Source organism: Monopterus albus, unplaced genomic scaffold, assembly GCF_001952655.1.
Source record: "Monopterus albus unplaced genomic scaffold, M_albus_1.0 scaffold29.1, whole genome shotgun sequence".
NCBI lineage: Eukaryota > Metazoa > Chordata > Actinopteri > Synbranchiformes > Synbranchidae > Monopterus > Monopterus albus.
The window spans coordinates 3,737,947-3,750,044 of record NW_018127909.1 but is presented as its reverse complement, the minus strand read 5'-3'; the positions used below and the strand labels follow the sequence as shown (position 1 = coordinate 3,750,044).

Genomic DNA, 12,098 nt, shown 5'->3' with positions numbered 1-12,098 from the left:
CTGCCTCTGCCCCCATCCCTGCTGTACTTTTCTGGGCTGAGGCCCCGCATAGGTCGACTATGATCAGGCACAGATAAGGAGCCACAGCGGGGTCGGCAGAGCTGAGGCAGGGTGTAGGGATACTCCAGGCTTGTACTCCGGTGGCGTCCAGCTGGATGATCAGGGCTGGACACTTCCCTGTCTCCTCCACTTCCTCCTCCTATGCCACTGATGCTGCTACACCTGGGTTTATGGACAAGCTCGGGGCTCCCTTTTTCCCCAGCACTGCCAACTCCACCCACTCCTACAGTCAGGTGAGGCTGCTTATGATGCGGGGCATCGGAGCTATCAGCGCTCCCTGCGCTGGAGGTGCTGCTCCCATCCCCCATGTCCCTCATTAGGAGCCCCTGCCCTGGCACAAGCAGCAAACTATTCTGGCTGTCAATGGAGTTGCGGCACCCTCCCATCCCAACGCCCCCTCCACTTCCACCTCCTCCACCTACCACCCCTTTCTCCTCATCCAGCAGCAGGCAGAGCTCCTTCAGCTCCAGGTTCTCCCGCATTACATCCTCCTGTCGAAGCTCCAGCTCCTTCAGTTTCTGGAGATAGAGGGTCACCTCTTTACGCATGATGCTGGCGCTGTATCGTCCCAAGCGCTGCCACTCTCTAGACACACGTTTTCCTTTCTGGCGGTCGTCATCAAGGAAGCAGCACAAGTCCCGCAGCTCACGGTTGTCCTCCTGCAGCTTCTGGTTAATGTCCTGAGAGGAGAAGAAAGGAAAACAAGAGGAAAAGAAAGATGAATTCACCTGGGCATTAGGAAACAACATAAATTAAAACAATGCTGATCAGTGTAGGAAGCCCCCAAATTTGCTTTTGGTTTTGTACAAAACATAATAGTTGTGTATATTAAATGTGTTCCAAAATAAATCACTGCAAACACTTTCTGGTTCCAATCCACTTCACTGCTCTTTTAGATATCAAATGCAGTATGCAGTCATAATGAAATGAAATCCTAATCCTGACTGTCTTTCCCATAAAAGTACCAGCTCACTGTGTACCATTCAATGTGAACTAGGCTACATAATGTAGATTAGAATGTGCTGCAGGAAATGCAGAGGCCAGACACACAAAAAAGGATTGGGTTGGGGAGTAAATATACTGTACCTTTGCTCCCTCTTTCCTCCTCTATCATTGTGTAATGATTTAACTGTCCCCTATCCTCCCCGGACCACCTTTTCTTAGCTTCTAGCTCTTTCCTGTGTAACTAGGCAACTTGGATGGGTGGAGAGGTGAGGAGGTCTCCAAGAAATCAGATGGTCTCCATGTGCTTCATCTGAGGCTACCTCAGGCTGGGTCTCAACTTTAACCGTAAACACCGTGTCATATTCCTCTTATTACTGGTGCAGAAAATTAAGATAATGAGTAAAGGTTACTGAAAAAGAGCATGCCTTGCCACATTGTTCTTGAGGAAAACTGTACTGCAACTGCACAATAAATTTATGTGCAGTGGTTTCTTTGGAATGCAAGGTATAGACAGAGGTCTGTATGCCAGATTTGAGAGCTGGCATATGATCAGAGCAGTAGATTTAGTGAAGGACATGCCCTGCAAAAGGGTGCAGCCTAACCCTGTTTCTACTTTTATTTGATCTGTGTTTTATAAGCTGACTTGTAGGCCTAGAGCCACATTTTGACATTGGTTTTAGTCACAAGTATTTCTGCTCATTGCTTGTAATGCTGTTACTGTTTTCCTCACCTCTGTAAAGCACTTTGAATTACCTCTGTGTATGAAATGTGCTATATAAAGTTGCATTGCCTTGCCTATAAAAACTTTTCCTTATTTTGAAAAGCCCGAATGTCCCACCTCCAAAGCAAAAGTTAAAGCAAAGCTATCAGCCTGCCTTACATCAAGCCTTATGAGGACTGGAGCTACAGGCCTACACTATATGGGACAGTGAACTTCAAGACAGCATCTATTCTCGCACCACGTTTGCAGAGGCGCTCTCTAAACAGCAGAACATCCCTCCTGCTATGCGCGTTCTCAGGTGCGCTCCAAACCTATGATCTCATCCTTCACCAGTGCGCGCCCCCTCACCTTCAGCCCCCTGATCTCGTTCAAGTGCAGCTGGAGGCTGCGATTGACCTCTCGGATGAGATTCCCGTGGTCCAGAATCACGCTCATCTTGTCGGCCTCAGACCGCCGCAGGCGCCGAACCAAATCCTCTTTGGTCCACTTGAGCAGCTCCTCGTCAGTCAGACCGGAGATATCCTCCGCCGGACTTTCAGTCTTCGCTATCGACAGCTGGAGCTGAGGCTGGGGCGGCGGAGTCGCTTTCTCCATTGGCACAGCTCCTCCGGCACCGACAAAGGGCAGAAAATAGTCAGAGGCTCGTTGACAACCTCTGCTCGCATCCGGTGCCCGGTCGACTTAGGCTAGAAAACGGTCACCGTTTGGAAATCGGTCGCATAGTTTGGCCTTTTCTGTTGCTTCCGACACTTCCACTCTCTCCTCGAGCAACAGCTGACGATGCCGGCTGAGTGCGATACAGTGAAGAGGATGCTCTGATGTCTATCACTGCGACATCCTCGCAGCCGAGATGCACTCTGTGCAGCCTTCTTGCAGTGTGAGATATGGTCTCAGCTTAGTATCCAAAAATCAGTCGCAAATGTAGTCAAAGTGGGTGCACACACCTGCCGCCTGTAGGATCAGCCCACTGCGAGAAAGAGGACAGTCTGCTGCTGTGCACGACAGAAACACACAGAGAGAGAGAGGGGGAACAGGCTCTCGCCTCCCTCCTCTCTCCCTCTCTCTGCCTCCCTCTAGCTCTCTCTCTCTCTCTCCCCAGGGGTTTGTGCAGCAAAAATGTACCTTGGTTATCTCGCCATCTAGTGCTCAGAATTGTAATGCTGTGTTATCACTACATGCAATTTTTTGTTTTGTTTAGCTACAAACTTGCTTAAATCATTTATATCTCACTTTACTGACTGTGGTAATCCAGAATGGACAACCTTAGCTATGGAGGTAATATTGTAAATAATTTAGCTACAGTATTACCCCCATATTAGTTGGCTGAAACTAACTCATAGCGGACCAAGAGATCCCGTCCACGAGAGCATCAGACTAAAAAATGACTGCTAGGTAACAGCTGGCGGAATATGACACAAACACTGCAGATGAATGGATTTCTGTCCTCTCTATGCTCAGTCTCAACACTTATACGTCCACTCAGGTGTTGAGTCTCTTAATTAAGTCTGTTAATTAAGCATGACTTAATTTCGAAAGTAGGCCACCCTGTTTCTGATTCCATTTATAAAGCGACAGGAAGTGGGTAATATATACTGTAGTTGCAGTATCCACTACCGTATGTAGCTACATGGAATAGTGTGTTTTATTAACATATAGATGCATGCATGGTAAATAATGAGTATAATCCTTCCAACATTGCGCGTTTACCCAACATTCAACACGGCGGAGCAGTCAACACTATAATTAGGCGGTCTAATAAGATGTGAGTATTAGACCGTCTAATAATAGTGTTTATTTCTACTTTTATTCTTTTTTGACAGGTTCTTTATTTGATAAATTGGGTTTACGCCATTTACAGGGGTTCTGTTAAAGCATCATCAAACATAGGCAGGTCATTGCTGGACATTGACACACACTCTTCAGGCATTTATTATAAACAGCACACATTGCAAAGCACTTTTTGCATAAACGTAATTAATAGAGTACTGTCGTTGTTTTAAAATATCCCGGGATACCATAATACCGTACTATTGCCTAACCATATTTCATCGTTGGTCACTGAAATCCCAATACACAACTACAAAGCCTTGGCTACATTAAGCGGTTTCGACACTGACAAGCGTCCAGATAAAAGTCAAACATCTTTCTCAACTTTCAGAAAAATGTAAAGTAGGGGGCAGGGTAGTTCCTTCTGTAGAAGCACAAAGTATCATACAATGGAAATATTCATCTGAAGTGGATTACATCAAAATTGTTGGCCTACCTCTTTTACCCTATCAGTAGGCCTAACTAAATATTGGGACGGAATAAAAACAGTCGTAATTCCACTAATCTCATGTTCATTCGAGAATAATAAGATGCTACTGCAACTCCCGTACGGCAGAGTGGAGGCCAATATATTGTAGACTTCATTTCCCATACACACCCCGTTCTTGTGCGTACTCAGAAGACGCTAATAGACGCCCCAGTGACGTCATGAAGGAAGCGCCACTAGGAACACATCTGAGCTTGGAGTAACACGTCAGTCTAGTAAAGCGCAGAAGCCGGCTGCTGACGAGCGATCGCCCTTCTGTCTACATCCGTCGACATTCACATGCACATGCTATAATTTGTTTTGAACAGAACGTATTTATTATTCCTTGTTTAGACCCGAGTTCAACTTAATATCAAAGGTACGTACGACTTTTTTTCGAAAGTAGGCCGTCTTGTTTCTGATTCCATTTATAAAGCGACAGGAAGTGGGCAAATGCTATATTTCGTTAGCTAACGCAGGCGTTGAGCTATGGCCAGCCTATATTTCGTTAGCTAACGCAGGCGTTCAGCTATGGCCAGCCGTTCAGGAAATAAATGGAATGAAAATATTGATTGAAAAGCTGAATATATTGATTGAAACTTGAGAAACTTGAACTGCTGAGTGCAGTTCAAGACAGATATACCAACCTTTACTGGTGGGTTCATCGGTGAAGATACGTGGCCTCTGTTATAGAATAACCTACCGGTAATACTGTGTTCTTGCTAAGGTTAAATATAATTTGCAAGGTTTCCACGTTTTTCCACACAGGATGAAAGGGGGAGTTCATATACAAAATAGCCTCAAATAACATCTGCCCTGCAACCCATAATGGTCACATTTAGTCTCCTAAGAAAACATTGTATCTAAGGAAAGTGAAGATCGTTTTTTATTATCTATTTGACTTCTTGATGTGATGCCCTCAAAATGCTCGTTTTGTTTGACCAACAATCCAAAATCTGCAAATATTCTGCATTTATATGTCAAAAGACATAGACAAGAAGCAACATTGCTGAGGAAGCTAGAAGAGGCTGTTTATTTTTTATTGATAAATGACATAGGCTGTCATTTATCAAAATAATCCATTACTTTTCAACTCTAATTAGATCCCGCCATCACCCTAGTTACATTTACTGTATAGTTTTTGGCATAGGTATGTTTAGCTACTGAGAAATGGATCTGCCACCTGCAATGAGTGATTTTCTTATGTATGTATTTACTTGATATAAATCCACAATTTGGAACAAAAAATAATGTCTTTGCATCATGAACAGCTGAGCACACAAAATAATATATGAAGATGGAACATTTCCATCACAAACCTTTGCATCATTGCAAATCTTACTCCCAGATAATTATAAAAGATTGCAACTTTTGTGTTCCTCATCTTGCACAAATTATTCATGTAATCCATCTGTAATGATAAACAGTTGCTACAACAAGATTTTTAGTGACGCTTTGCTAATGGCGTCAATTATGTTTCACTGACATATGCCAGCAAAGTTGGAGTCTAAAAATACTTTTAGGATTCCTCTGCAGTGTTCTCTAGTTCATCAGAACACGTTGATCAGGTTTTCTAATGACACGTCAGTGCGTCAAAATCTAGGTCCTTTTTTAGCAAAAGAAAGGAGTGCCTGTATAAAGAGCAGGTGTTCCCTCCAGCCAGTGTTAGACAAACAGAAGCAGCAACAAGTGTGGACTGCTAGTGTCACTCGGACTTAGTTTTTTTTGTCGAGCCAGCCATCTCACTGGAGTGTGTTGGACTCTTTCTTGCTTTAGCTTGGTGATGGCGACCTACCAGGAGTTCATCCAACAGAACGAAGACAGGGATGGGGTGAGATTTAGCTGGAACTTCTGGCCCTCCAGTCGTCTGGAGGCCACCAGGCTAGTGGTCCCCGTCTCCTGCCTCTTCACACCCCTCAAGGAGAGGCCTGACCTGCCACCAGTCCAGTATGAACCAGTGCTGTGCAGCCGGGCCAACTGCAAGGCAGTGCTCAACCCGTTATGGTGAGTTGATCAGGCTCTCAGATGTGTACATTTGAATGGTGAAGAAAACAAGCATTTGTTTTTTCAGCCTTTATTTGGTTTTATTATTTGACTTCTTTTTGCTTAAATAATCTGTGCAGCTGTCCACTGCACCTCTGTTCTTGACATTTCTTCATTGCAGCTTTTCATTAACCAAAGTAAAAGTGAATGAAAGGGAGCTTCAAGTATTTGCATTTGTTTGTGTGTTCAGTGTATTAGCATTTCCAAATGCTGAGGTGTTATAAGTACCGGGTGTGACATTTGAAAACCGTAGACACAGCCTGCAGTCGATTACACTGTTACACAGTTTTACACTCCTGCCAACTGATGCAAATCCTAAATTGTTTTAATTCTTCTTTTGCAGTCAAGTTGACTTCAGAGCAAAAATATGGGCATGCAACTTCTGCTTTCAGAGAAACCCAGTAAGTACTGGTGTTCACAGGATGGTTTACTCCTGATGTTTTATGTTAATATTACTGGTTTGCTGTAACTTATATAAGCCTGAATAACTAAATGTGAACTAACTACATTTCTTTATTGGGTTGGTTAATCTTCCCCTCTTTGTCATTCCAGTTCCCTCCCTCTTATGCGGGCATATCAGAAGTGAACCAGCCAGCTGAACTCATGCCACAGTTTTCTACCATTGAGTACATAGTACAGGTAAATACTATATATGTCTGCACTGTGACTTTAGCATGTCTTTCTCCATTTCTTTATATCAAAGCATATTTTTGCAGAAAAGAATAAGACAATAAATTAGACGTGCCAGTATATATGATAAAGTGTGTGAAGACAAGCCCTATGATGTGACCACCCTGTAACCTTCCCCTCCCACCTCTTTACAGCATGGACCCCCTACTCCTCTGATCTTCCTCTATGTGGTGGACACGTGTTTGGAAGAGGAGGACCTCCAGGCCCTGAAGGAGTCCCTGCAGATGTCCCTCAGCCTGCTGCCCCCAAATGCCCTGGTGGGCCTCATCACTTTTGGACGCATGGTCCAGGTTCACGAGCTCAGCTGCGAAGGGATTGCCAAGAGCTACGTGTTCAGGGGCACCAAAGACCTTTCCTCCAAACAGATCCAGGTGGGTAGGGGGCAAAGGCATCAACAATCAGAGGAATGGGAAAATAATGTGGATGTTTAGAGACAAGCTATTATTACACCAAGAGAGAACAGATTCCATTTAGTTTGGTTGGATTTGAATGACTATTCTAAGTCACCTTCAGGTTGTCTCAGAAAAATTATGGTTAATGAAAGAAAAAAAAAGAAAAAATTAACTGACATAAAATTTCTCTGTTCAACTTAATAATGTGTGTGGGTTTTTGTGTGTGTTTAGGAGATGCTGGGTCTAACAAATTCAGCACCATTGGGGCAGCAAGGTCGCCCACTGGTCCCTCAGGACGCTGCAGCCTTCTGCAGGTATGGAGGACTCAGTAGCTGTTTCCAGATGTTGAAAAGTTTTTTTTTTTCTTTTAAAAATATGGTGTATGTGTGTTCATATTCAGGTTCCTTCAGCCTGTGCACAGAGTCGATATGAATCTGACAGACTTGCTGGGTGAGCTTCAGCGAGATCCCTGGCCTGTCCCTCAGGGCAAACGGCCCCTCCGCTCCACTGGTGTTGCTCTGTCTGTCGCTGTTGGGCTGCTGGAGGTATTACAGACAAACACATAGATAATACCGTTATACACGTGTGGTGTAGGTCCACAGAATTATCCTCAAACCCAACCAGGCACACTGTGTGTACATATGCTCAATCTACAAATGAGTTTACAGTCATTCATTGAGATGCTTCACAATGACCTGAACTTTAGCCTCTTTAAGACGATCCTGCCACATGTTACTGTTGTGAAACATTTCTGCAGGAACAGTATGTGCACTTCCTACTGCTAATCTACGAGGTTACATAACTGAAACAAATCATTCCCCTCGATACGCTGTCCTTCAGCATAGAGGAGATGAGGCCTGATTAGAATAAATCTGGCTTCAGTTTCACTGATTTGTTGAGAGGTATTTGACTTGATGAATAGTTCCCCAGAAAACTGTTGGCATCCACTATCAATTGGCTTATTTGTTTAATATTCTGTGAATGAGAACACTTTGTCACTTTTATAAATGAATCAGTGTTTACATAAAACTTGGTATCAAATGGGTCACATTTTAGTACAAGCTCATTCTAGCAGCTTGGTGACTATGTGGCCACGTGTATCACTGTTTCTCGGATTTTCCCAGAGTCCTGGACTTTGGACTTTGTTTGAAGTGTTGGCTGTGATGTTTGCCCTTTGCTGAAACTGATTGCCTAAAGACTCATTCATTGTTATACTTGATACATAAATTCAGTTGAGATGGATTTCTGTTTTTCTAGTTCACTGTGTTAGGATGGAAAATCCTTTCAAATGACTGAATAAAATAATGCATATGTTTTGCAATTAGATTATATGTGAGCAAATAAAACATCTGTCTGTATTTGGTGTTATCAAACATGTCAGCTTTTTTCTTGCCTTTAAAAGGCTTTCTTAGGGTTTACTGAGACTATCTTAATAAGACCATCCCCTAGTTATAGTATTAAAAATCATTATAGTGCTATGTTGTTTCAGACCAGGTACAACGGTACTAACTTTTGACTGAAACCCAGTTTCTCTTCTCCTCACCCTCAGGGCTCGTTCCCCAACACAGGGGCTCGTGTGATGCTGTTCATCGGAGGGCCCCCCACCCAGGGCCCAGGCATGGTGGTGGGAGACGAACTGAAAACCCCCATCCGCTCCTGGCACGACATCCAGAAGGACAACGCTCGCCATCTGAAGAAAGCCACCAAGGTGAGCAAATGTGTGAATCCTCTCGTTCAGATGTCAGCTACCATATTGTACTGGTGTTTGTGTGAAAACTAAATTTCTTAAGGACATTTTACTAACAGTCATATCAATTTTCTACCCCTATGTACTCTGAGCATGTAGTTGTACTCTTGTTTCATGACTTTTGTCTGTTTTTTGTGACACACAGTACTATGAGGCCTTGGCCAACCGCTCAGCTGTCAATGGCCACAGTATTGATATCTACGCCTGTGCCCTGGACCAGTCTGGATTGCTGGAGATGAAATGCTTATCCACTCTCACTGGGTATGTCTGTACTTATTGTTTAATTGGTTGAGGGTGTGGTATTATATTTGTCTGTCCCTTTAAGTAGAATTTGCCTTCTTAACATATTGTTGTGCTCTGTAACCAGGGGACACATTGTGATGGGAGACTCCTTCAACACGTCCCTGTTCAAGCAAACCTTCCAAAGGGTCTTCAGTAAAGACTACAACGGAGACTTCCGCATGGCCTTTGGAGGTGTCCTGGAGGTCAAGGTAAACAAGTTTAGTCTTTGGAGTCACAATAAATGCCACCATTTGCTGTGTTTGTGGTTGTAATGTAAATCTGAAGGTATGAGTTGTTGAAGTTGAATTTATGTCTGGACTTTCTTTTTGTTTGTAGACATCAAGGGAGCTGAAGGTTTGTGGGGCCATTGGACCGTGCGTTTCACTCAACTCAAAAGGTTCCTGTGTTTCAGAGAATGTGAGTCACTGCTCCAGATTAAACTGGGAAATTCAGATGCTTCAACCTCACAGTAACAGTAGTAATCTGAGAGCTGTTATTTATCGGAAGTCTTCTTCTGTTTTGTGTAGGAGATGGGTGTCGGTGGCACGAACCAGTGGAAAGTGTGCAGTCTCACCCCGTCCACTACTTTGGGCATTTATTTTGAGGTGGTGAATCAGGTAAAAAAAACTATTTGAGCCTTGACACGATGTATACTGATGAAAGTACAGTTGCTAGACACATCAAACAAGTGAATGATTGTGATTGAGGAAAATGTTGTCAGCTATAGTCTAACTGATACTGCTGTTTTGTGTGTGTGTGTGTGTGTAGCACAATGCACCCATTCCCCAGGGTGGCCGAGGGGCGGTCCAGTTTGTAACCCAGTACCAGCACTCCAACACCCAGAGGAGGATACGGGTCACCACCATCGCCAGGAAGTAAGATTCTGGTTTTATTGTTGCAAGACTGTATTTTATAGTGTACTTGATTCTGTTTTAAACCGATTGCCAAGCTTCATGAGGAGGGAGTATTCACTTGCTGCACCTCCACCTAGTTTGTGTTATAACAAGCTTGGCATTTAGTCAAGAAAGTGACAGCTAGAATCAATATCGGCCTCATTAGAAAGGATGTTTATGTTCCTGCTATTCAGAGACAGGTGTGCATGTGCGTCATTCGCACCACACCCATGCTCACCTGTACCTTTTTGTTTTTTCCTCTCCTGCTTTCCTACCTCTCTTCTTCTTCCTCTGTATTTCTGTCCTTACCCCAGCTGGGCAGATGCACAGACCCAAATTCAGCACATCGAGTCCTCATTTGACCAGGAAGCAGCCGCTGTGCTCATGGCTCGTCTGGGAGTCTTCAGAGCCGAGTCCGAGGAGGGACCAGATGTCCTGCGATGGCTCGATAGGCAGCTTATCCGCCTGGTTAGTGATACTCCCACGCATAAACCACTCCCTGCCTGCGGTTTGTGAGGGGCGGAACAATACATATTTGGCATTATTAAGATTGTGTAGTATAATTAGTTGAGGCATTCTCTTAATGTTCACGTATTGTGCAACTGCTGTTGCGCACAAGTTGGTGCAGAATTTATAATACGGAATGTTCGGTATGTAAACAATATTTTGTCTCCCTTGGTTGCAGTGTCAGAAGTTTGGCCAGTTCAATAAAGATGATCCTGCGTCATTCAGACTGTCAGAGTCTCTGTCCCTCTACCCACAGGTAAACCTGCCCCCTAGTGGCATACATGACTGTGAATCTGTGACGGCATTACGAAATTGTGTTTTGGAGTCTGTATCAATTTGATAAAAATGTAATGTACTGTCTGGTTTTCCAAATCCTGTGGCAGGTTTTTGATCACATTCATTTTAAATCTTTTGTGTTTTTAATTTTTCTCTCGTCTGCCTGCAGTTTATGTTCCACCTGCGGCGGTCGCCCTTCCTGCAAGTGTTCAACAACAGCCCAGATGAGTCATCCTATTACAGGCACCACTTTGTCAGGCAGGACCTGACCCAATCCCTGATCATGATCCAGCCCATCCTCTACTCGTACTCCTTCCATGGACCACCAGAGGTCAGCCCCACTCCCTCCACACAGTTACTATCTGCACTAGAGGAGTGCCATTAGCTTTAAAAAGCATCTGGCATTTTTCAGTACTCCTGTTTTTGCTGCTGAATTGTACTGAAATGTATCCCGAATGCGTCTGCTCTTCACAGCCTGTGCTCCTGGACAGCAGCAGTATCTTACCAGATCGAATCCTGCTGATGGACACTTTCTTCCAGCTGGTGATCTACCATGGAGAGGTGAGACAAATAGAGCACTGGCTAGGGATGCTAGTCAGTTGATAAATATCTATTTAAAAACTTCATTCTCAAAAGTTCATATATTAGCTGTTTGTAAAATCTTATTTCCTGTTTCTCTTTTGTGCCTAAACACCACATTTGATGACATGAGGAAGCATTTCCTAATGCTGTCACTATCTTCTTAATTTCCAGACTATTTCACAGTGGCGAAAGGCAGGCTACCAGAAAATGGCAGAGTATGAGAACTTCAAACAGCTACTGCAGGCTCCTTTGGATGATGCCCAAGAGCTCCTGCATGCACGTTTCCCAATGCCACGCTACATTGACACAGAGCATGGAGGCTCACAAGCTCGCTTCCTGCTCTCCAAGGTCAACCCGTCACAGACCCACAACAGCCTCTACACCTGGGGACAGGTAAAGTTTTGACTTTAGAGATCCTATTCTTTGAAATTCTGCAAATACCTCTATGGCAGTTAAGAATGAGGTTACCAAGAGGATGAAAGCTTATATAAGCTTATGTTAATGATAAACCTGTTTGGTTCATTAAAATGGTCATGTCACTCAACCACTATTTTTGTCTTTGCTGTGTGCCCGCAGGAGACAGGATCCCCGATCCTCACCGATGACGTCAGCCTGCAGGTCTTCATGGACCATTTGAAGAAACTGGCTGTTTCCAGCTCTACGTAGA

General features: G+C 43.9%; 2 protein-coding genes across 2 annotated transcripts in view; one reads left to right on the top strand and one right to left on the bottom strand.

Annotated features, from left to right (window-relative positions):
* Positions 1-2,858, bottom strand: part of ccdc85al (coiled-coil domain containing 85A, like) — a 20,830-nt gene extending 17,972 nt beyond the window's left edge. Inside the window, exons 1-2 of the mRNA XM_020596225.1 lie at positions 2,075-2,858; positions 1-740 (exon numbers count right to left, since the gene is read on the bottom strand). The exon at positions 1-740 is cut by the window's left edge and continues 2 nt beyond it. Coding sequence (XP_020451881.1) covers positions 1-740; positions 2,075-2,320 — 986 coding nt within the window. The 5' untranslated portion in view covers positions 2,321-2,858. The remainder of the gene's footprint in view (positions 741-2,074) is intronic.
* A 1,335-nt stretch (positions 2,859-4,193) lies between these two features.
* On the top strand, positions 4,194-12,097 carry sec23b (SEC23 homolog B, coat complex II component). The gene is made up of 19 exons (XM_020596223.1): positions 4,194-4,398; positions 5,796-6,023; positions 6,406-6,463; positions 6,615-6,701; positions 6,887-7,123; positions 7,376-7,458; positions 7,545-7,689; positions 8,694-8,852; positions 9,037-9,152; positions 9,259-9,382; positions 9,510-9,590; positions 9,701-9,790; positions 9,942-10,048; positions 10,381-10,534; positions 10,752-10,829; positions 11,019-11,180; positions 11,324-11,410; positions 11,603-11,824; positions 12,008-12,097. The coding sequence occupies exons 2-19, from the start codon at positions 5,803-5,805 to the stop codon at positions 12,095-12,097; spliced, it is 2,301 nt and encodes a 766-aa protein (XP_020451879.1). The 5' UTR covers positions 4,194-4,398; positions 5,796-5,802.
* Position 12,098: the final 1 nt, after the last annotated feature.